The sequence below is a fragment of the Protomyctophum bolini genome (assembly GCF_963924005.1).
Source record: "Protomyctophum bolini genome assembly, chromosome: 2".
Lineage (NCBI taxonomy): Eukaryota > Metazoa > Chordata > Actinopteri > Myctophiformes > Myctophidae > Protomyctophum > Protomyctophum bolini.
Genome location: NC_137863.1, coordinates 26,551,117 through 26,573,711, shown reverse-complemented (window position 1 = coordinate 26,573,711; position 22,595 = coordinate 26,551,117). Strand labels below are relative to the sequence as shown.

At 41.3% G+C, this 22,595-nt stretch overlaps 2 protein-coding genes across 3 annotated transcripts; one reads left to right on the top strand and one right to left on the bottom strand.

The window, feature by feature from the left end:
- Positions 1-1,352: 1,352 nt before the first annotated feature.
- On the top strand, positions 1,353-8,537 carry LOC308328973 (transmembrane protein 263). Its single transcript, XM_080783111.1, has 3 exons — positions 1,353-1,710; positions 3,821-3,923; positions 5,096-8,537. Exons 1-3 carry the CDS (start codon positions 1,702-1,704, stop codon positions 5,380-5,382), a joined length of 399 nt encoding a protein of 132 aa, XP_080639237.1. The 5' UTR covers positions 1,353-1,701; the 3' UTR covers positions 5,383-8,537.
- Positions 8,538-9,361: 824 nt separating this feature from the next.
- Positions 9,362-22,595, bottom strand: LOC308328904 (cryptochrome-1-like). 2 transcript variants are annotated; one of them, XR_013965334.1, is made up of 13 exons: positions 22,451-22,595; positions 21,200-21,394; positions 18,975-19,083; positions 18,483-18,625; positions 17,252-17,436; positions 16,464-16,561; positions 15,874-16,014; positions 15,436-15,747; positions 13,622-13,773; positions 12,860-13,062; positions 12,378-12,519; positions 11,892-12,010; positions 9,362-11,137 (listed from the first exon to the last, which is right to left on the bottom strand). XR_013965334.1 is itself a non-coding variant. In XM_080783016.1 (13 exons), exons 2-13 carry the CDS (start codon positions 21,364-21,366, stop codon positions 11,093-11,095), a joined length of 1,788 nt encoding a protein of 595 aa, XP_080639142.1. In that variant the 5' UTR covers positions 21,367-21,394; positions 22,451-22,595; the 3' UTR covers positions 9,362-11,092. The 2 variants fall into 2 exon arrangements, 1 of the variants encoding a protein (XP_080639142.1); XM_080783016.1 differs by having other exon boundaries at positions 12,406-12,519.

The window sequence follows — 22,595 nt, the reverse complement described above, 5'->3', positions numbered from 1 at the left end:
TAGAAGCCAGAGTACCGGTAAAACCTCCAAAGTTGAGAATCGCCAAATAATAAAACTATTAAACAATATAATAATAAATAGAGGAAACAACATGAGTGTGTACGTATCCTATGTTAAAATTGCCTTGACGGTGCACTGTTGATGGACGTGACACTTGGCTTCACAAACATCATATAATGGAGTGAATATTAAACTAAATTTGAAGGTGAAACAGTGCCCTGGAAATCTAGTAACTATAGTGTGCATATATTCAGGGAAAGGCTTAGCAAACCAAACAAATAATTGGGACCTCCATGTAAGGGGGACCTTAGTTTCCATCCAACCAACCATTGTTGTGATTCTTCCATGGTTTAAAAAGACTTGCAGGTGGCCCATTGTATTGATAGTGATCATCCTCAAACTTTTTTTTACATTTTATGCTATCAGACTTATACTGATAAAGGAAAACGTGTGGCCTTAATGCAAAACGGGTAGGTATGTCTATTGTTATGTATGTGGGTGGGCTATACCCTATACACACAACATCTGCAGCTGTTTAGTGGCTCGGATGTGTGAATGAAGAAGAGGAGTGCCTGGCATTTGCCAAACAAAATCAGAGGAAGTGAAAGTTAGTCAATGGGTATACATTATCCAAAGTGCTTTCATTCACTGACTGACGTGACCATAATATGTCAGAATTGGAACAATTAAGACACCAACCTGCTCCTGCAGAGCAGTTTGGTTGAGTGTCTTGGACACTTCCCAAAAGGCAAAACAAAACTCGGCAGTAAACTGTTTGAATCAGATTATAGCTAAAATAAGATGTTTTACATAAAGGCATAGTCTGTAACTTTTAAATTAATTTAATTAGAATTGGTATTGTTTTTTGAAGGGTATAGCTATGAATCGCGCCTATCCAGCTTTTAATTTGGTGTGTCCACTGTCACAGACTTGGTCTATACTCCTACACAAACATTTAATTCCCACTGACAATTAATGGAGAAATTTACATCATAGTGTCTGAGCAAATGCATAGTGTCTATAGTTTACATGATGATGTACAATGATCAGTCACTTCATACAAGTGTGGTTTTTTATAAGATATAGTTTGTAATGCTTTACTGGGTGATCATGACACTCATGTAGTTATTGTTGTTGTTGATCTCATTCAATCATTATCATACAATCTACATGCAGATCAGAGAGAGAGAGAGAGAGAGAGAGAGAGAGAGAGAGAGAGAGAGAGAAAGAGAGAGAGAGAGAGAGAGAGAGAGAGAGAGAGGTGTAGTCTCGGCTAGTATAGTGACGCAAGATCCGGGGCTGAGGAGGAGAGACCTTTAAGAAAACAGATACCGTATACACGCTGACAACCAGCGTGTTAGCGGTCGCTCGGCTAGCTTGTAGATCCACTCTCCCGCGGCACCGCAGTACGACGCAGCACAAAGCAGGCTCCAGTGGAACTGTACGCGCCACGTAGGCAGAACCAGCAAGCTGCAGCAAAAAGCCTACAAGTTTACAGTGGAAGGAGAAAAGTGCAACGTTTTCTAGGTGCATGAAGATAGAGCTGTCCGAGCTGTCCGTGTAGGTTAGATATTTTAGGTGTAGGTGATCAGACGGAGAATAAGAACCTGCCTGGGGCTGAAGAAGTTCTCAAACTAAAAGTTATTCTAAATCCTGCAAAACTTGTCCAGCCAGGTGTGTTTTAAGGAGACTGCCGAAACAATGGTGAAGGTAAAAACCAAACTGCTGTGCTAATGTTCTATCCTCATGTTCCAACTTCCTTGACTCTGTTTTTGTGGACAATAATTATTAGCATTGTCTTTTTATTCTAACGATTCTCGCATGCTGGGCGAGTTAATGAGCGAAGCCTTTATGTCCTCGATAAAATTAATCTTTGACAGACTTGACAGTCACATATCCAATAGTGAACAAATGTATTCAACAAAGACTGTGATTGAGAACTTGAGAAGTAGCCTAATGTTATCTAATATCGGCTAGTAGACCCACTAATGTAAATGTGGGTTAACAGACACGTAACGTGCTGATAACGTTGCCAACTTGTCGCATGCAGTGATGGGAGAAGTTCTCACTTTTTTCTATTATGTTTAAATAAAAGTACTAAGTAGCTATACCACAGCACCATGTAGCGTTCACGTACGTACAAATGGTAAAAGATAGGCTTTGAGTAAAAGTAGGCAGATATTGGCATCAAAATAGTTTATTAGTTACAGTGCCAAGCATAAAGTATAGGCCTACTCAGTGTGCAGACTGGTTTGCTCAATCATAATTGGACTGTGATAAAATAAAACGTGCTGTTCATCCCTTAATGTTTCAGTTGCCAGTTGGTAAAGGTGGTGCTGATTTTAATTGGGCTATACTATAGGCTACTTTTTGTGCTGCTGATTAGAGCCTATAAATACAAAATCAGTATCACTGAATGTATGTTTATTTAATTCGCACAGTAAGCTAGCCTACTATACTAAAGGTGTTTAATTGTCATTTCTTCCAGTGATTATGTAATGTAGGCTAAATGCACATGACTGCTGTAGGCATAATGTATAGGCTACATATGGCATGTCTACCTTGAAGAAGTAGGCCAGTCACTAAAGTAAAAGTATCCACAGTGTAAACAATACTTGGGTTAATTACATTAAACGTATTGCAGTCAGAAGTACAATACATATTAGTATCGAAAGTGTAAAAGTAGTAATTATGCAGAATGCTCATTCAGAATCATATCAATCAATCAATGCTTTATTTCAGACCCAGGGAGATCTTTATCACAGAAGAGTACAATACATACATATCACACAAGTACAGAACAAAATAAAACAATAATATACAGTTTTTCAATTTCTAACATGCAGACAAGTGCTTCCACAATTTGTAAGAGAATCTATATATACACATACTAACTGTATACAGGGTTAGTCACAGCAGTAATGATGTCATTTTCTGACTAATTTTTGCTCTACACATACATTTATAGATCAAGTTTCTTAAAACTTCAGGGCAAGTTGGAACCCAGACACTTACAAACATATGGCTAGCACTGGAGCTCCTATAGTAGCAGCCTCATACTATCATTATACTCCACCTTGAGTTTTCTCATGCTCTCTTGCTTATACCGACACCACAAATGAGCAGTATACAAGGATGTGCAATATGCCTTAAAAAGTGCATTTTCACAGGTACAGAACACATGCTGAACTTGCGACACAGTGTATAATTCCTTGAGCACACAGCTTTCTATATGTTATTGTCATGTCATGTTATTGACTATAAATATAGTCATGTGTTGTTGAGGAAAAACGGCATACGCCTACTGTATACAGGCAAATATGTCAGATGCAAGCATGTGGCTACCTCAAATGTAAAACAAAAAAATCAAGGAGATGGACCATCTGAAATAATGTAAAGTAGCCTATGCCTACATTGTTTGAACAATCATGGTACAATACCCACTCATCAGCCATTCGGCTGCCGTGTTAAGTGGTTAGATGGGGGTCAGAAATGTATTTACATGGCATGTTGAACTTGTTTAGAAAGATCCTAGTTTCTCTGTTTACCTGGTATCCTATAGTTTTAAATATACAGATACAAAATGCTATTTAGATAGCATGTTGTTTAGACAGATTCTATGTTCTCGGTTTACCTGGTGTGCTACCTTGTATCCCAGTCTCTCTGACTCCCAGTCGTTCTGACTCTGAGGCCCTACACGGTTCTCTCTGTCTGCACTCCTATGTATGCGACAGTCTAGTCTAGCGTGTTTATTGACTAGATTTCAATAAACGGTCTCTCTGAATAAGAACACATTGTCAACTGTGTGTTGTTTTGTCAGAACGCCAACAATGTGAGTTCCGAGAGTCAGCCTGGAACGACCGCAGTGGGAGAGGAGCAGGAGTCTGCTGGGACTGACACGATGACAGCAGTTAACACAGCAGGTAACCTGATCACAATTATTTTAGATCATTTTGAATAATTATCATAATAATAATCATATTATGATTATTATGTGACAATCTACTGAAATGTAACTATCGTGACAGCCCTGCCTACACACTGTGAGCTGCTTGTTATTTTTACATGCTGCTTCGTTATTATTTTTAAGTGCTTCTAAGGCGGGGAGGGTGTGTCTCTGGAGAAAGTTGCGGGGTTGCAGCCTGCTGCTATTTCAGAAACTGTCATGGGAATGTTTGTTTGTGCAACCTCTTCTTGCAAACTGTACGTTGTGAAACGCGGGAGACATTTTGCATCATTGAGAGTTTTGTCCAGACTGCAGGCAAATTGGATTTGTCTCTCAAATATGATCTTTAGGACCGACTGTCCACACTGTTATTAAGGACTGACTGACATAATGTCGTGCCAGTTTTCAAAACTATTACTATTACTACTAAATATCCGATCAAAAACGTGTCACAATGTGAGGCATTGGCTATTTTGGTCAGAATTTGACAAATTTCTGTAAACACTGGATTACCATGACAAGGGCACGCACACAAACAGGCAAACAACTAACCACTTAATTTATAATTAGATTATTTAAACACCTCTCATACACACAGGCACCTGTCACAAGAAAGAGAGAGTGTGTGTGATTATATATATTTCTTTGTCTTGCTGCAATGTGGAGGAGACAAATCCTGAAACTGATTTTATACGTAATCATTATCATATAGCTGTATATGAAATGTAGTAATAGAAACCCAAGACAAGGGTGCTCACTGTTCAGGTGGCGTAGGGTCAAAGTATCTGTTCTACGATCGTCTACGTGTTCAGGAGAGGATAGCTGGACGCGAGATACTGGATTTTTGATTCTCGTGAGCTGTATGTCATAATCACCAAGATTACAATGAAAAATGTGCTATGAACCTAGAATATAATATCAAATGTTCACTTTCTGAATTATATTATGAAGAAAAATGACCTTTTCCGCAATATATATACAGGTGTGTATGTGTGTGTGTATATATATATATATATATATATATATATAAATATTTGTGTGTGTGTGTGTGTGTGTGTGTGTGTGTATGTATGTATATATATATATATATATTTTGGGAATGGTAATAGATAGATACTACTACTGCACTAATAATAATGTTTGTTTCAGACGTAGGGAAGGAGCACCCAGAGGTGCAACCCGGCATGGTGTGGCGCGTCACCGGAGGCCTCTTCAACGTCACCAAAGGCGTGGTGGGAGCGGCGGTGGGGGGCGTGGCCTGGGTGGGCGGCAAGAGCCTGGCGATGACCAAGTCGGCTGTCACCAGCGTGCCCGCCATGGGCGTGGGCCTGGTCAAAGGGGGCGTGTCTGCCGTGGCCGGGGGAGTGTCCAGTGTGGGCTCAACGGTCGCCAGCAAAGTCCCGTTCACGTCCAAGAGGAAGGACAAAGCCGAGTGAAGAGGATTTATAAGCCAAATTTGTGCTCCGTTGGACGACGGGGCCGTGTGGCAAAAATAGCCGACGTGCAAGCTTACGTCGGCTATTTTTGTCACGCGACAGAGTATGAATCGGGTTCCACGATGTTGATGACGGCGGACATGTAGTCTCTCAAGCCAGGTGACTGTTCCGCAATCTTCGAATGCTACGGAGAGTCTGTAACTCCTCCGCCTCCTGGTTGTCGCGATCGGAAGCTGTCATCCGTTTGCCATTTCCGTTTCACGAACACATAGTTCATGATATCTTTCAAATATATATTTTTTGATTTCCATTTCTGCTCAGCAGCAAGCTATATACCGGTACACTAATTTACAGTTTACAGAAGGACTTATTTACGCGACTGCAAAGACGAAGCAGAAGAGTGTGTGTTTGGTTGGGGTGGGGGACGGAAAATCTGCAGTAGTTTCTTTCGGATTTTCTGCGAAGCATTTGAAAATTGTGTGAGCCAGCAGTCTGTCTGGAGAGACTAATGGACTGCTTCTCAACATCGGCTCTGGGGACCACCAGAGGTCGAAATGGATCCTTACGTGTCTGTAGCGTACTATATAAATGTAGACTCTCAGATCTCTCTAATCACTGAGGAGTTTAACTGTGTTGTGTAGTAGACTGGGGTTCCCGGTTTAGTTTAGTTCAGTTATTCAGTGAACTCCATTTGATAAAACGTTTTATCTGTGGGACCCCAAATATACACTGAGTGTACCAATTGAACCAAATGGACGGCCACGCAAGAGTTGCAGACTGATAAGGGTCCATTTGGACCCCTGGTGGTTCCTGGACCCGACGTTGAGAACCAGTGGACTAAAGGACATTGTGGATCCAACCCTGAGCCAAAGAAAGAGGAAGTTTTCAAAGTTTCAAATGGACCGTTGGTCTGCTGGAACTATATTCACAGTGCTTCAATCTTTACCTTGTGTAAGTTCTCTCGTTTCTTGAAAGAAATAGAAATGTTTTTCTTTTTTAATTGTCTGTGTTTGAAGCAACAGGTTTTTTGTGTGTGTGTGTGTGTGACTGTGTGTGTGTGTGTGTGTGTGTGTGTGTGCATGCGCGTGTGTGTGTGTGTGCGCGCATGTGTGTGTGTGTGTGTGTGGGGGGGGGGCTGGGATATTAGGGACAATCACAATCGCATCACAATATCTTTGACCAAATGCCTATAAAAAAACATTGTGACATTGATGAGATTTATTTTATTTCAGAAATTGTGCTAAAAAATAGACGCTAAAAATAGACCATCTACAAGCTTAAATCGTGTTGCATCGTGACTCATTGTGAGCTTGTAGATTGGTTAAGATAAGGCTAGAAAGGACAACACATCTGCCCATATGGATATTGGCCAGCTCTAGGTAGTGGTTACGTTCATCATGTTCTCCAAACAGGGTTGAACAAAACACATCCGCGGGCCAAACAGGCCAACATCCCATTCTATGGAGGCCTGTCCAAGCATAGATATTAAATGCCTCATTGGGCATTGCCGTTCGTTGGAGCCATATGTATGCAAGAGGGGGCGGAAGTGCGCAGGAAGGATGGATATTAAAAATTAGATGCCGCATTGGCCGCTGCAGTTCGTTGGAGCGATGTGTGTTGAAGGAGGGGCGGAAGAATTTACACTGGGAAGTGTGGAAGGCACGTTGCGTCACACTGCCACTCAGGTGATTACTGGCCAATCACAGCGCATCTTTTCCGGGACTTACAGACCAGAACATGCGCTCTGTATCGCACGCTCATGCTTCTGCGGGGCTTCGCAAGGAATCTCGGGAATGTTTTGCCCTCCCTTGAGCACATACGCTCCAGAGGCGGAAAGGGCGTCTACGTTTATGTGTCCAAGCATAGATATTTAAAAATATATAGATGCCTCATTGGCCGCTGCAGTTCGTTGGAGCGTCCTGTCTGCAACGGGAGGAGGAAGTCAAGTAGAATCTTGAAGGCACGCTCCTCTGATTGGCCCCTTCCGTTCTTCTGTTTTGCTTCCGCTATGCTTCGCAAGGAATCTCGGGAAAGTTTGCCAATGCAATTACGCATTGCCATCGCCTGCCGTTGCCTCCATGCTGCATTCCGTTGAGATACAGACGCCCCAGAGCCGGAACAGGCGTCTACCTTTATACTGTACGTCTGTGTCCAAGCCCCCAGAAAGGCTTGCCAATGTTGAAGCTGCGAGACGTAGCGGTGAAAGCTGCAACTGCAGGCGGGCCCCTGAATTTAGAGGAAATCCCGCGCCGCTGTGGTTTAACATTGAGCGCTGCCACTGAGTAACTTCTATTGAAATTAATCGGGGCCCAGGTGGCGGGGCTGTCCACCTTCTATCCTTTATAACTCTATGGGCCTGTCACCAGAGGCAAATTCAAAGAAAATGCCAATGGATTCCCAGGTTGGGTTGAAGGTAGTTCTGCATCCTTGTAAGAAACCTCTGATCAATGTTACAGCTCAAAGGTTTAGTTTTCTATGATCAATATACTTTCACTCACTTTTTAAATTGCAGAACATCAGAATGCTGAAGTAAGATTTCAATTAATCATTGTGAGACCTTTTTAAAAGCCTGTACTGTAGATTTTCGAGTGGCTTTGGCAACGTGTCCTACACAGCAGAATTCTTATTCTTAAGTATTATTTTAACAATCTGTACTGTTGCAAAATATACCATACTCAAAGGCTGAGACAAAAGTTGAATTGCCATGTTAAAAAGAGACATTTATGTCATTTAGAATTTAGCCGTCTCTCTACGTCGTCCTCCGACGAGCCCTCCATCGGCGTCTCAGTCATCTCGGTTCTCCATACATCTGGCCAGCTCATTTGTGCTTTCTGCACCAGCATCTTTCTTTAGTACGTCCACATAGGTAAGTGTGGGACGTCCTCTCGATCGATGCCCACAGTACAAGCTTTTTGGCTGGGAGTTCTTGGTGTCGGTGGCAGTGGCCATTCTGTGTATGAATTCCAATATATTTCATGAAACCCAGATCTATTTATTGAAGGGCAAGACTTCTCTGTTTCGCTGTCTGCTGACAAGTTTTTATTTTCAATGTTTGTGAACATTATAATGAATTTTAGCATTTCAATGCAACATTTGAACGGAGGTGAATGTCTTCTACGTTTTTACTTAAATCAATAAAGTGATTTGAGAAGTTGCTTCCAGCGTTGTGTGTTAAGTGCACTGGTTCTCAACGTGTCATCCTTGAGGGGGTTCCAGGGGGTCCCTCCGCTAAATTATGACAGTTTTGTTCCAATGGAGTCTGTAACTCTTGAGCGTACAAGAGTGGATTTATATCTAATTGAAGGTGTTGACGAGTAAACGAAAGATTGTTCATGACAGTGTTTTAAAGCTGCCAGATGCTTGTTGCCAAGAAACGGTGACAATGTGCCCTTGGGCAACAGGTTTGACCCAAGAGGGGCGTTCCCAGTGGGCACATGAACACAATTAAATCCTATAGTGTTAGTGATATTATTATTTTTAAACAAAAGGTTGATTGTTACATGCTGATAATCATTGCTATAGTATTTTTGTTGGGTCTCTCCAACTCTACAATGAACTGAAAATAAATTAGACAATATTGTAGGAGTGCAGGTGCAGGGAGTGAAAAGACAATGTTTGATCCTCTTTGAAGTAGACAGAAAATAATGTAAAAAGCCTGTCGCACAGATAATTAAAGGAAACCTTATATTTTTTTAACTATACAATACTGCCTCATCAAAGTTTTTATTGTGTCAATTGGACAATTACGGTACTTGCATGAGAGGGGGAGAGGTGGTGGAGTAAAGTTAGCTGCTTTAGCAAACAGTCTGAGGGTCCAATGGAGTTAAAGAGATTGTCTGAAGCGCTTTTTAATACTTTTCATTGAAAAAATCGAAAATAGGTGGTTTCCTTCCGATGGCGACAATTTGGAAAACAAGAAAAGAAAGAGGTGTCATTGAGAGCTCTAAAACAAACAGACATACTGTACAAATAGACAGACCACAATAAATCAGTTTAATAAAAAATCAGACACACAGACATTGTTTTGGTAATGTGGTAAGTAATATACAGGCCAATAAAACACTGCTAAAACGCATGTGTTCACTCCAGTATAGTCCCCTTCAAAACAAGAGGAAAGACAAAGCATGCAACCAATCGGAAGCGAGCGGTGGACTGAATGAACTGAGTGTGGCCTAGTTTGACAAACTGTGAACCCATATAATTATGCAGGTTGTGGTAACACAACCTCAACAATTTAACTTAAGGAAGATAGTAACTAAGTCACTGAATGGACGATTTTACCACACTGTTCTATAGCAAGAATAACATTCAACCATAAGCCAGAAGACGAGATGCATGTCATCACTGTCGGGTAGAAACCTGTCTGTCTGTCCATAACCCTTTCTTTTTAGGGAATGCCCAAAAGGAAATGTCCTATGGATCTAATGATTTAGTCACAAGCTCTTGTTAATACATTTCATTGGTTCAATAAACATAAAACCAGCCAGACTTAACCACTGTCAACCTGGCATCCCCATTTTGGGCAAGAGTTTTGAAAGATTTTCAAAAAATAGTGAAAATAGCAGATCTGCAAGCTCACAACTTATGAGCTTATAGGTTTGCTATTTTTGTTACTTTTGCGTGGCACTGTCAGGTGACAAGGTATAAATCAGGGCTCTAATTTATGAAAAACATGAAAAAGTTTAAATATGGTCATAGGCCTACAGGGTTTCTGCCCGACAGTGACAATATATTACAAAGCAGATACAGTGTTATAATATAATCACAATAGCATCATCAATTTGCATTTCTAATAGCGAACAGCAATATGCATTTCTATGCATTTGATGTATTACCAATGTTGTTCTTATTTACTGTAAATCAGTTTGTATACTTTCATTCAACCTGGCGTCCCTACTTTGAGCATGTCATTATAGTCGAACATGTTCAAATTGCTCATCATTGTACAGTGAGCTTGTAGGTCAGCTTTGGTCCTTACACAACATGAGCGTTTATAATTAATTTGCCTTGAATGAGGATTGCCTGTTGTATTTGTCATGAATTAATGAGGATTTGACGTTGTAGATTGAAGTAAAAAAGAAGAAAGAAAATCATCTAACTGGGAAGGTTGAGAATATTTCTCACGTTTCTATCTTCCTGTCTAAATGGTGTCCAAAATTGTCTCTTTATGCAAAACACACAATATAATATATCCACACCCTGTACAAAACATGTCCTATAACAGACTGTTATTAACAGTAGTTCTCAAACATTGCCATGCCATGGACCTCCAAATGAAGGTGATTTCGACAGCAAGCCGAGTCCACATCTGAAAGATGTTGTGCCAGCCGGAAATACAAGCTTGTAGAGCGGCTATTTTCAAAATACAAAACCGGGTTAAAGTGCCTAAACTGATTTTAATACATTATGAACTCCTTTTGCTGGGGACCCTCCTCCTGGAACCCCCCCCCCCCCCCCCCCAAAGGACCCCACTTTGAGAAGCACTGTCCTATAATGATCAGCTGACAGTTGTGTGAGAACAGGTCCAACTCCCACTGAGGTATCACAACGAACGGTGAAATGTCATCAGACACACCTAGTCATGAGATCCAAATTGAGCTTATGTCCATAGCAGGCTGTTTACCAACTGTATTTACTGTATACTGTACATACTCATATGGCTACTACACGTATGCACAGTATGTATAAATATCTGTGATGGGGCAGCACCTCAGGACGATACAGCCATCAGCTGTTCCTGTCCACCGACTTCCTTCTGAAATACAAGCAGAAGACAACAGGAATATGAGTCCAGGACTCTCAGCTTTCCTATACTGTCTAGTGTCTGTCATTCTCAATACTGCAAGAATGGACTTCAGGGTAGATGGAAAACAGCAGATTCATATTAGCTTGTTTAAGCTTGTTTATAATCGTGTTTATTGTTTAACTAATGATATATAAAGTTTAGCAAATGCCACTGCTACTCTATTGGAGTCAACAACGTTTTCTTTTTGCCGTTTGGGGAAATAAATGTGCCGCTTATAATGTATGCAGAGAAACTTACAAGGTGCAAGATCAGAGAAGAGAAAATATCATGAACTGCATTCAACAAAATAAAGTAAATAATAATAATAATAATAATAAATGTAATAATAATAATAATGGGTTTTTATTTATTTATAATGCACTTTACATTCCACAGAATCTCAAAGTGCTACAGTAGGGAAATGCATAAAAAGAAGAAACATCACACCATCTAAGGAATGGAAACAAAACATTTACCTCTAGGTATAGAGCCTAGAGGTAAAACCAGTGAAGTTAGAAAAATGCCCTGTTAAAAAAGTAGGTCCTAGTCCTAAAAGACCTAAATGGTCACATTCTACTACTCTGGAGTGCAAAGAAAACAATTGTGCTACAAAGTAACCAGATGTCTGGTCTGGATGATGACCAGAACCACTGATGAAAACAGCACGTCATCGCATTTAGTCATTTTTCACAGCCATGCGATGCCGTTTTAAATAAGCCTTTACCTGCTTGCTTTGTCGTTGAACTTTGTAGGCGGAAAAAGAGTCAGTGTCTCTGCCCACATCATGTTCGGACTCTCGCTGCCTTTTCAGTGAGCTGTGTCCACCGCCGCGTGTCAACGCACCTGACAGAAACCAATACAAACGCATGGAGACTCATTTTAATGTTGCAACCCAGAACTGTAATTCTATTTCTTTCTCTAGCGCAAATTACTTGTACTGCATATACAGAAATGAACTGAACTAGAACAGCCATTAAGAATATATATTTAATTCCAGTGAGCAGAAATAAGAGAAGAGAAGAGAGGAGAGGAGAGGAGAGGAGAGAAGAGAAGAGAAGAGAAGAGAAGAGAAGAGAAGAGAAGAGAAGAGAAGAGAAGAGAAGAGAAGAGAAGAGAAGAGAAGAGAAGAGAAGAGAAGAGGAAAATAGAATTATTCAGAGAAGTGTTAATGAAGTTACAAAACATTTATAATAAGTAATAAGTTAATAACCTCTTGGTAATTTGTTCCGGGTGCTCACCTTGATGTACATTGGCCCCACATGGTCTTTTAGTGGTGGAGCAGCAGCACCTGTTGACATTCAAGTCTTCAATGGGACCCGATGGCACCGCCGATGGCACCGCCGCCAACAAGCCTACAAAGGAACAACATTAAGTGTCAGAGCCAAAACACTATGGAAATTGATGTTTCAATAAATGAGGCGTATAAAATAGAGAAATGAGGGAACGTATGAACAAAAAACATATTTTCTTTGAGCAATGGAGTGCTTTGGATATCATGTCTAGAGCACTACACATGAACTGAGCGGTACGCCTCTACTCAATGATTGCAGGTCTGAGGTGTGTCACTGCATAGGAAAGTGACCCCAAATATTTAACTATATTGAGGCTTGACCATAGAAATGCATGCTTTAAAAAGAAAAAGCTTTCTGGGGATACTTCCCCATGAAGAGTGAGTGCTGTGGTGTTCCCTACTTAGGCCTCTGTGTCGTGACAGCTGCTGGTAGATCTGTCTCATCCTCTCGATGTTGAGGCGGCTAGCTTCGGCGTGGTTCACCATGGGCTTGGGGTAGTCCTCTCCCACGATGCAGTGCGCATCCCGCTGCACCTCCTCCGGAGCGTTCCAGGGGTCGTAGATGTATTTGGCCGGGAAATTTCGGAGGACGGGTAAGTAGCGTCTGCAAGCACAGGGAGACATTTACAACCACAGCGTCACGTCACAATGGCCATACATGGAGGCAGAGTATCAATACTATGCCTGTCTTGACATGTTTGGCGGTAGTCCAACATGTTGCACAATAACATGACATGCTTTCATCCACTGTCTGCCTGTACGTACAGTATGTTCTCAATGTGATATCAGTCCAACTTGTGATAAACAATCTTTTAACCTGTAACTTCAACATAGATAAGTAAACTCCAACATGTAACACATGTAATGTTGTGGTGTGAAGCACAGTAATAATATTGTTAAAGGATCTAACCATCTTCTACCTGGCATCCCTATTTTGGGCATGGCATTATATTGTAAAACAACTGTTAATATATATATATATATATATATATATATATATATATATATATATATATATATATATATATTTAAAGAAAAGTTCACATGTAGATCGTCTATTTTCGCTATATTTCTCTATTCGCGTATGAGAAGTATATAGTGTCTAGACTAGAGGGGCTCTGATTGTGAGACCCCTTTACATGCGTGGGTGAGCGTGCATGTACCTGATGTAGTCTCCGTTGGGGTCGATGCGTTTTCCGGTGCCAACAGGACAGTAGCAGTGGAAGAACTGCTGGAAGAAGGAACTGCAGGAGTGAGACATCCAGCTGCCTGCGTTCACACTCCAGTCTGCATCCAACAGCAGCTCCTCAAACACCTGCAAATGAATAAACACTCACATCACTGAACAGCTCCTCAAACTAGGGATGCCACATGGTGACCATTTGCCCAATCGAATATTCTAAAGCTCTGGCGATTAATAATCGATTAATCGACCCCCCCCCCCCCCCACACACACCCCCTCCCCCCCCCCCCCAAAAAAAGAAAAAAGTATTATTTTTTGTTTTTTTTAATTTTTTAATCAATATCAGATAAAACTTCTAAGATTTTATATTATGCACATGCCATGGTCACATAACCATTATATGTTGAGTGCATGCTTTGATGGTTACAGTTTTATAATCAGTTTTGATGAGTAAACCTTTGTGGAGATCTTCTCAGTGCCATTCAGGATGGAAAATGAAATCCATTTGGATTTGGGGAGAAGTAGTTTCATAAGGGGCTGGTATGTATTACTTGATATAAAGAGAACATGTTCAGTTCACTAGTCTACACTCTAGTCTACACCTGCCTTCATTTCATCTGATTGTCTGTCTGGCAGGCACTTAACAAGCGATCGTTAACTGTGTCTGTTAGATAGAGGGGCAGATCAGAGTGGCTTTGCTCAACTTGATTTATACTTATATTCTCCACTCTGATGAAGGTACATGTTCGATATATCATGCAGCATTTTTTTTTCTTTTTCCCGATTTTCGATTATGAAATATTAAAATCGATTTTGGGGACGGCAACACATAATCGAAAAATCGATTATTCGGCGGCATCCCTACCTCAAACACCTGCAAATGAATTAACACTCACATCACTGAACAGCTCCTCAAACACCTGCAAATGAATCAACACTCACATCTCTGACAGCTCCTCAAACACCTGCAAATGAATCAACACTCACATCACTGAACAGCTCCTCAAACACCTGCAAATGAATCAACACTCACATCACTGAACAGCTCCTCAAACACCTGCAAATGAATCAACACTCACATCTCTGACAGCTCCTCAAACACCTGCAAATGAATCAACACTCACATCACTGAACAGCTCCTCAAACACCTGAAAATTAATCAACACTCACATCACTGACAGCTCCTCAAACACCTGCAAATGAATCAACACTCACATCACTGACAGCTCCTCAAACACCTGCAAATTAATCAACACTGGGCCAGGCCCGGCCCGGGTCCTAGCAGTCCGGGCGGGCACCTAGGCTGCTAATCCAGCCTGACAGCGTATTGCGTGTAGATCCCGACAAGTCTACAACCTTTGCTGCGTGTCACTCCCCCATCTCTCTCTCCCCATTCCAGTCAGTTTAATGTAAAACTATCAAATAGAAACAGAAAAAGTCCCCTAAATATATTTAAAATCTTATTATATATATTTCATTTACAACACTCACATCACTAACATCTCTTCAAACACCTGTAAATTAATGCATTTGAATCTATAAACTCACAATGTGTCGCATCAAGACACATTGTGAGTTTATAGATTCAAATGCATTTAATTGAGCTTGTAGATTGGCTATTCCCACTATTTTTGTGCAACACGGTTGTACAACAAACAAAAAGGTTATGGTTATAGTTTTAGTCGATTATTTCAAGAGAAATCTATTCGAATTCTTTCACATAGATTTGCTGATGCAGCGTGTATATAAAAAAAAACTACAAACATAATAATAACCTAAACATAATTATCTTACCTTCATGCCTTCCTCCCAGCTGATCCACAGGTCTCCTCTGGTAAGGAAGCAGGCCACAGCGTGTCTGGCCAGGTGGTGGATCCAGCCCTCTTGCCTCAGCTGGGTCATGATGGCATCGATCCAGGGGAAGCCCGTGCGGGCCTCGGCCCACTTGGCCAGTGCCTCAGGGTTCCTGTCCCAGGGGATGCGGATGCAGATGGGGTTGCCGTCCATGCGGTCGAAGCGCGGGTTGTTGGTGGAGGCTGTGTAGAAGAAGTCGCGCCACAGCAGCTTGTCGCACAGCGAGGCGGGGAGGCTGCCATTCGGTTTCACCTGGCAATGGATGGGCAGACAAGATTTCCATGAAGAATATTAAAATATTGATGAATGAAATCACAGAATTTCATAAAATGTTCACATTTTTTAATTGAATCCCGACATTACAAATCTTCAACACACCTTCTTGTAGAGCTCGGCCAGCTTGCTGTAGAAGAGACGGCAGGACAGGCAGCCGAAGCGCAGGTAAGGGCTCAGACCCAGGTTGCTAGGTAACAGGGGGTTGGAGCTGAGTTTAGGACGCTCAAAATTAATCTGCCACGCCTGGAACACACACAGAGCAGAGGTCAAGGGTCAACCACATGCCTATTACGGCATTACGCCCTACTGTAGATCAGGGGTCAGCAACCTTTATCTCTATGAAAGATACATTTCTGGGCCAAAAATGAATTATATCTGTACACCCTAGGTTGCTGAAGTGTCTCAACGATGTGCATGCATGCATGCGTGTGTGTGTGTGTGTGTGTGTGTGCGTGCGTGCGTGCGTGCGTGCGTGCGTGCGTGCGTGTGTGTGTGTGTGTGTGTCTGTGTGGGGTATAAGTTGGTCAGACGTACCAATAGTCCGACATACGTGGCCGGTTAAGACTCAACCTTGGCTTCCCTGTGCGGTTTGGTTGGGTTTGGGGTAGGGTGTCGGACTATTGCGTGACAGACTATTAGGACATCAGACCAAAGATATGTGAGCGTGCGTGCGTGTGTGTGTGTGTGTTTACCGTGGAGACATCCGGACCCAGTTGTCGTTCTATTCGAGCAAGAGCTTCAGTTTCACCACCTGGCCACACAGCGTCGCCCAGCCCCTCTGTGTCGAAGCCTACAATAAAACACAAAATAAATACATGGTCCTATGGATCTGCTGGTATTTGAATTGATCTATCAAGAGCAGTACACACTATACAGTGGTTGTCCAGAACCATTAATCCACAAATCTCCAATGAATACCAAATACTTAAAGTATACTACATTAATTCCAAATGATTAATTGATCATTCGAATGAATATGCTCTGAACGCAGCCCACACATCTGACCACTTTAACAAGGCAGCCCAATTTCCAGATTTTCAAGTGGGCCCTGATCCAGAAAAGGTTGAGAGCCACTGGGTTAAAATCACCCTTTATTCATTCAAATAAATAGTTGATAGTCACTTTTTAACAACTATAGCATATTATGTCCCACAAAATTACACACAATAAATAATAATTAATAATAATAAATGTTTAGCAATAGCAATCATCCTTCCATAAACTATAGACTCAGGGGGGTCCCTGCTAGGGGCTTGACTGTATTACTAATTTACTATGTATAGGGAAGAGTTTCATCTTGGCATTTGCCAAGCCCCAAGGTCAAAGCGAAGACTGGCCAATCACAGTGTGTCCTTGCCGGACATGCTTGCAGAGACTCCTGGGTAGTGATTAGTGAAGTCAAAGACGTATTTGTGTCTAAAGTGGCCACTGATATGTCAAACTAAATAGTGCAGTGTTTTGGGGTGCTGCGCGCTCTCACCTAGTTCCTCCAGGTGGGGGACACTGTACTGCCTCCTGCACTCCTCTGTGACAGGGGTGACGCATGTTCCCATGGTGGCTCGTGTGAGGGGCTCCACGGGGAGGTCCGGTGGGGGCATGGAGCTCACCAACGTCTGGAAGCGCTTGAAGGTCACTGGAGGCTGACCCTCATTCAGCTCAATGATCCTGTGGATGGACAAGCAACCGAAAGTTGAATATCCCACCAAAAGAAAAATCACATATCGTTGCTGTCTGGGAGAAACCACTTAACTCCATTTTTAGTTTTAGAATTTTTTTTTTCATGAATCAATGCTATTGAACACCCTTTACATATGTGTGTTGGTTAAAAGAATATTGAACCAATGAAAAGTATTAAAAAGCGCTTCGGACAAAACCTCATTGGAACTTCAAAAACTGTCTGCTAAAGCAACTAAATCCACCAGCTCTCTCCCTCTCACGCAAGTAATTGACAATATATAATACCAACTTTGATGAGGCAGTATTGCTTTGTTTTAAAAAGATATGGTTTTCTTCATTTCCAGATTCTTTTTCCATTTCCTGAAAAACTTTTTTTTCCTTCCCGACAGCATAGAAATGAGAGAAAGTATTGAGAGACTTGAGAGAATATTTCAAAGCTATAATTTATCACTCACACGCATGCAATCACTCAGTCACTATAGGTTACTCACTCAGACATGTATCTGTGTGTCTGAGATGCTGAACCAATCAGAGCTGTTTTGCCATTTATCAACTGAAAAGGACACGATGTCCCATTTCAAGTTTTATAGTGAAGTATAGCACCAATCTAACACGATTTTCAACGCGTCTAAAAGCCTGACACAATTTTGTGCTTTTCACATTGCATCATATGCGTGTCATGTCATGCCATGTCATGTCAGACAAAGCACTAAATCAGAAACATGAAGCGAGCATAATATACTTTGTGTCACATGAGAAATCATAAACACAGCAACTCTGCAAGCTTGCAATGAATCATGATGGGATAGGTTGTGATCTTGTAGACACGCTCACTCACTCACTCACTCAATCACTCACTCACTCACTCACTCACTCACTGACTAACTCACTGACTCACTCACTGACTCACTGACTCACTCACTGACTCACTGACTCACTCACTGACTCACTCACTGACACACTCACTGACTCACTCACTGACTCACTCACTGACTCACTGACTCACTCACTCACTCACTCACTCACTCACTCACTTGTCCAGGTCATAAAGCGTGTGCGAGGTGCATGTGATGACGTCCACTCCAGCCTCTGCAGCCAGTTTCTTGATGGCAGCGTCCCTGTCCTTTCCGAAGGGTTCTGAGTCAGACTCAAACGTCAGGCGAGTGACGTCCCACTGCTGCATGGACACACAACATTCCCACCCATGAGCTCTGGTTATAGACATATCAACTTACATCTGTTCTTTAATTATAGGCTACTATTACTAATCAGATAATACTTGCTATTTAATCTGTCTTTTCGTAAATGTTTTAGAAACAACAACAGAAAGGCTAATCAGATAATACTGGCTACCTAATCTGTCTTTTCTTAAATGTTTTAGAAACAACAACAGCAAGGCACTCTTCCAGAGTTACAGTTACAAATCCGATATTTCAAATGCCATGTTCAATCAAGGTGTAACTGTTAAAAACTCTGACCTGATTGGACTACATTGCCAGTGAGCCTGTCTGGATGTTGTTATTTACCTTGAAGAGACGTGGAAATATGTTGGCTGGTTGCCCTCGGATGACGAACAGACGAGAGTTGAGCTTGCGTAGGCTAGTGTCCAAATCCTCCAGGCACTGCAGCAAGAACCTGAAACAGCAACGCAGGTCTGTAAATCAGGGGTTCCCAACCTTTTCTGGATCAGGGCCTACTCATCCGACCACTTAACAGACACGAGACGGGTGGCCATATCATATCATATCATATCATATCATATCATATCATATCATATCATATCATATCATATCATATCATATCATATCATATCATATCATATCATATCATATCATATCATATCATATCATGACTTGGACTTGGAGGCAGTCAACAGGACTACTGGCCTCATTGTTTGCTTGTTGTCCTGTGACACCCGGTGGCCAACGGTGGAACTGCTCATAGATAAGCAGGAGCAGTTGATACTCCTGATACTCTCCTGATACTTTTGACAGTAGTAAAGTATATGCATCATCAAATAACATACAGTACGTACAGTATAGGATAAGGAATAGAGGGCAAACTATTTGAGACAAGTTAACATGAAACAGTGACTAATGTATGTGCATTTTGAAGTTAATTATGATGAAAATAATTGGATGATCAACATGACTTTTGTCATTTTGAGGTGCGTGTGTGCCATTGGTACACTTACACTACAGGCAGACAGACAGACAGGCCCTGATCAGTGTTGATTTTGACAGCAATTTTTTATTTTAGTTTTAGTCATAGTCTCTTGAATACTTTTCAACCTGGAATGTTTTAGTGTTAGTCTAGTTTTAGTCGACTAAGTATCATAAGATTTTAGTCAACTAAATCTACAGTTGATTTAGTCGACGAAAATGTATTTTGGCAGGCCTTGATACCATCGTAATGACTGATAGCCGATCTACAAGCTCACAACAAGCTTGTAGATCGGCTATTCTCAGCATGCAACCAAGTGTAAAATTGTCAATATATTTCGACTTAGTTTTAGTCATTCGTTTTCATTTAGTTTCCATTTAGTTTTCGTCAGTGAAAAAACTGTTTTGGGCACCTCCCAACCATTTGATTGATGCTCCAGCAGCTCCACACACACACACACACACACACGCACACGCACACGCACACACACACACACACACACACACACACACACACACACACACACACACACACACACACACACACACACAGTCAGTCAATTTCCGCAGACACCATTAGATACCAGCAGTTTGAGCTTCCGCCTAAAAAGTAGGTCATCTCCACAGCGACAAGTGACTCAGAACTCTCTATTGGCCCACTAACCTGCCTCTCATTGTGGTCCCGGAAACTCCCGGAAAGGAAAGAACAATATGTTCGTGTAGCGGCTTGAAACTCTTGTAACATTAAACAAGAAATGAAATGTCATTCAGACATTTACAGGTGGCTGCCCTAGCAATATAAAGAAAACAAGTGCATCTGTGTTCATCATCATTACAAAACCCAACCAGCTCAGAGGGTAAAGCAAAATACAACAGGACGTGTATCCGTGTCTCTGAGATCCTGAACCAATCAGAGCTGTTTTGTTGTTTATCAACTGAAAAGAACACGATGCCCCATGTCAGCATTTCAGAATATAGTGCCAATCTAACACAACCAGTTGATATTTCAACACCTAGCCTGCCACAAAGACATTGTGAGTGTGGCCCCATGCATGCCATGATTGCATGACCCAAATGATGGCATTTTCAGCCTAATACTTTGTCATTTCTGTCTGTCTGTCTATGTTTTAGGCATCCTTATGTCATTGTATAAATGAGTTTACTTTGCTTGATGTTCTGTGTAAAGTACATTGAATTGCTTTGTTCATGCTGTACTTGAGTACTGTACCTGTACTTGAGTACATTTTTGGAGATTTTTTTTTTACTGTAGAAAAACAACACTATTGGTGGGTAACTATGGTGTAAACAAGTGAAGTAGCCCACTTACACAAATAGTGTAATTAAAAGTAGGCTACAATTTTCAATTTTGAGGTATTGTGCATAATAGATTAGTGTTTCTTTACAAGCGTTCACTACTTTCTCTACATTTCTCTTGGGACCAAAACTTTCAAAAATATCTGATGAATTAACCACTTATTTCCTATTTATGTAGATTGTCTATTTTCACTATTTTTGACCATTTCTGAAAATGTCTGCTCTTTGTAATTTGTACTTTCTAATATTTGAGTATAATAGTTTCTCTGTCTCACCTCCAGCGGTTGACCCCAAGGTTGGACGCCCCGGCGAACCAGGGGTCCAGGAAGTAAACACAGCGTAGCGTGTCGGCGCCGCGTGCTGCCTCCAACAGGGACGGGTTGTCATGGAGACGCAGCCCCTTGCGGAACCAGTGGATGGAGTTGATCTTGTTGGGGGCCATTGGTGGTGGGGGGTACAGTGACGGCTTTCTGTAGAAAGTGTTAGAATAGCATATTAGAGGATTATAAAAAATTGTATTATAATCTGTTATGTTTCATAATGTGGTTCGAAAGGGGTCATCGCCATGCTGGCTTGTGGTGGACATTTTTAGTATTGGTCATATTATTGTCCAGTTCTCCACTCTATAGAGCTATAGCCTTAACTGTTTCCAAAAAAGTATGGGAATGCAGTATGGGAATGCAGTCAGTAGCAAATCAAGTGGCAATGTGAGTTTAATGCAATTTAACTTTGGTTAATGATATCAGATAGGACTTTTCTGTTTGGATGTATGTGCTGTCAAGGCCAGAAAGTAGTTTTTGGACACTCAGTAGGCGTTCCTGCAATACTTCCAGGTATGACCAAGATGCCACACGCATACCCTCCTATCTATTGTATTTCTTTTTTAAATTTTGTTTTTCAGAATCTTTGGAAAATAGAACATCTACATCTGCTCGCAAAGCATCACATTGGCAGAGCTCTGGGGGGGTCACACGTTGGGAACCATTGCTAAGTGCTAAGATTTAAAGGGGTTCTCAAGGACACTTCGGCTGCGCTAACTCTGGGGGAGCCTGGGATTAAATTAAACGGCTGCTCTATACCTCCTTTCTGCACAGAAATTTTCTAATTTCTGTGCAGAAAAATTATGTCAAGGTAGGATGAACCGGTCCAACTAATACAAATAATTTAAAATCAGATCACGGTTGTAAATGTTAGTGGAAAGTGATGCGATAAATGTACAGAGATAGAATTTGTGTAAAGTTGGAGAATGTAGGTCATTCTGCAGGAGGCACACAATCCCAGTTTAAATGCACCAACTTGTGATATAATATGCCATTAAAATGTCAGTATGTCACCTCAGAGACACAAAAATACATTGCATTTATTATTGCACATAATAATAATAATAATAATAATAATAGCAACTATTTGTCTACAGGCATAAGTGGGTCAATGCATGGGACTCATCCTTATACAAGTGAAACAACAGTCCACACTCCACAGGTTACCTACTGTATACACGTTATTACAACGCTATTACCACTGACCTGGTATAAGTGATGATCTTCAATCGGAGTTATATTTTCATCATGTTCTCCTAGCATCCAGCGTGCTTGAGATTATTTTAGTACTTATACAACAAGCTTCTGTTAACTTGTCTTTACTGCTCTAAAAATCTGATGGTTTCATAAC

What these genes read in the sequence shown, in the direction of transcription:
- LOC308328973 (XM_080783111.1), top strand. An exon ending in GACAGCAGTTAACACAGCAG is followed by an intron (nt 3,924 to 5,095) that starts GTAACCTGATCA and finishes TGTTTGTTTCAG; the next exon opens with ACGTAGGGAAGGAGCACCCA.
- LOC308328904 (XM_080783016.1), bottom strand. Translation starts at nt 21,366, where the DNA reads ATGGCCCCCAACAAGATCAACTCCATCCACTGGTTCCGCAAGGGGCTG. An exon ending in TATTTCCACGTCTCTTCAAG is followed by an intron (nt 18,626 to 18,974) that starts GTAAATAACAAC and finishes GTGTCCATGCAG; the next exon opens with CAGTGGGACGTCACTCGCCT. An exon ending in GTCACGACACAGAGGCCTAA is followed by an intron (nt 12,520 to 12,859) that starts GTAGGGAACACC and finishes GTTCCTTTGTAG; the next exon opens with GCTTGTTGGCGGCGGTGCCA.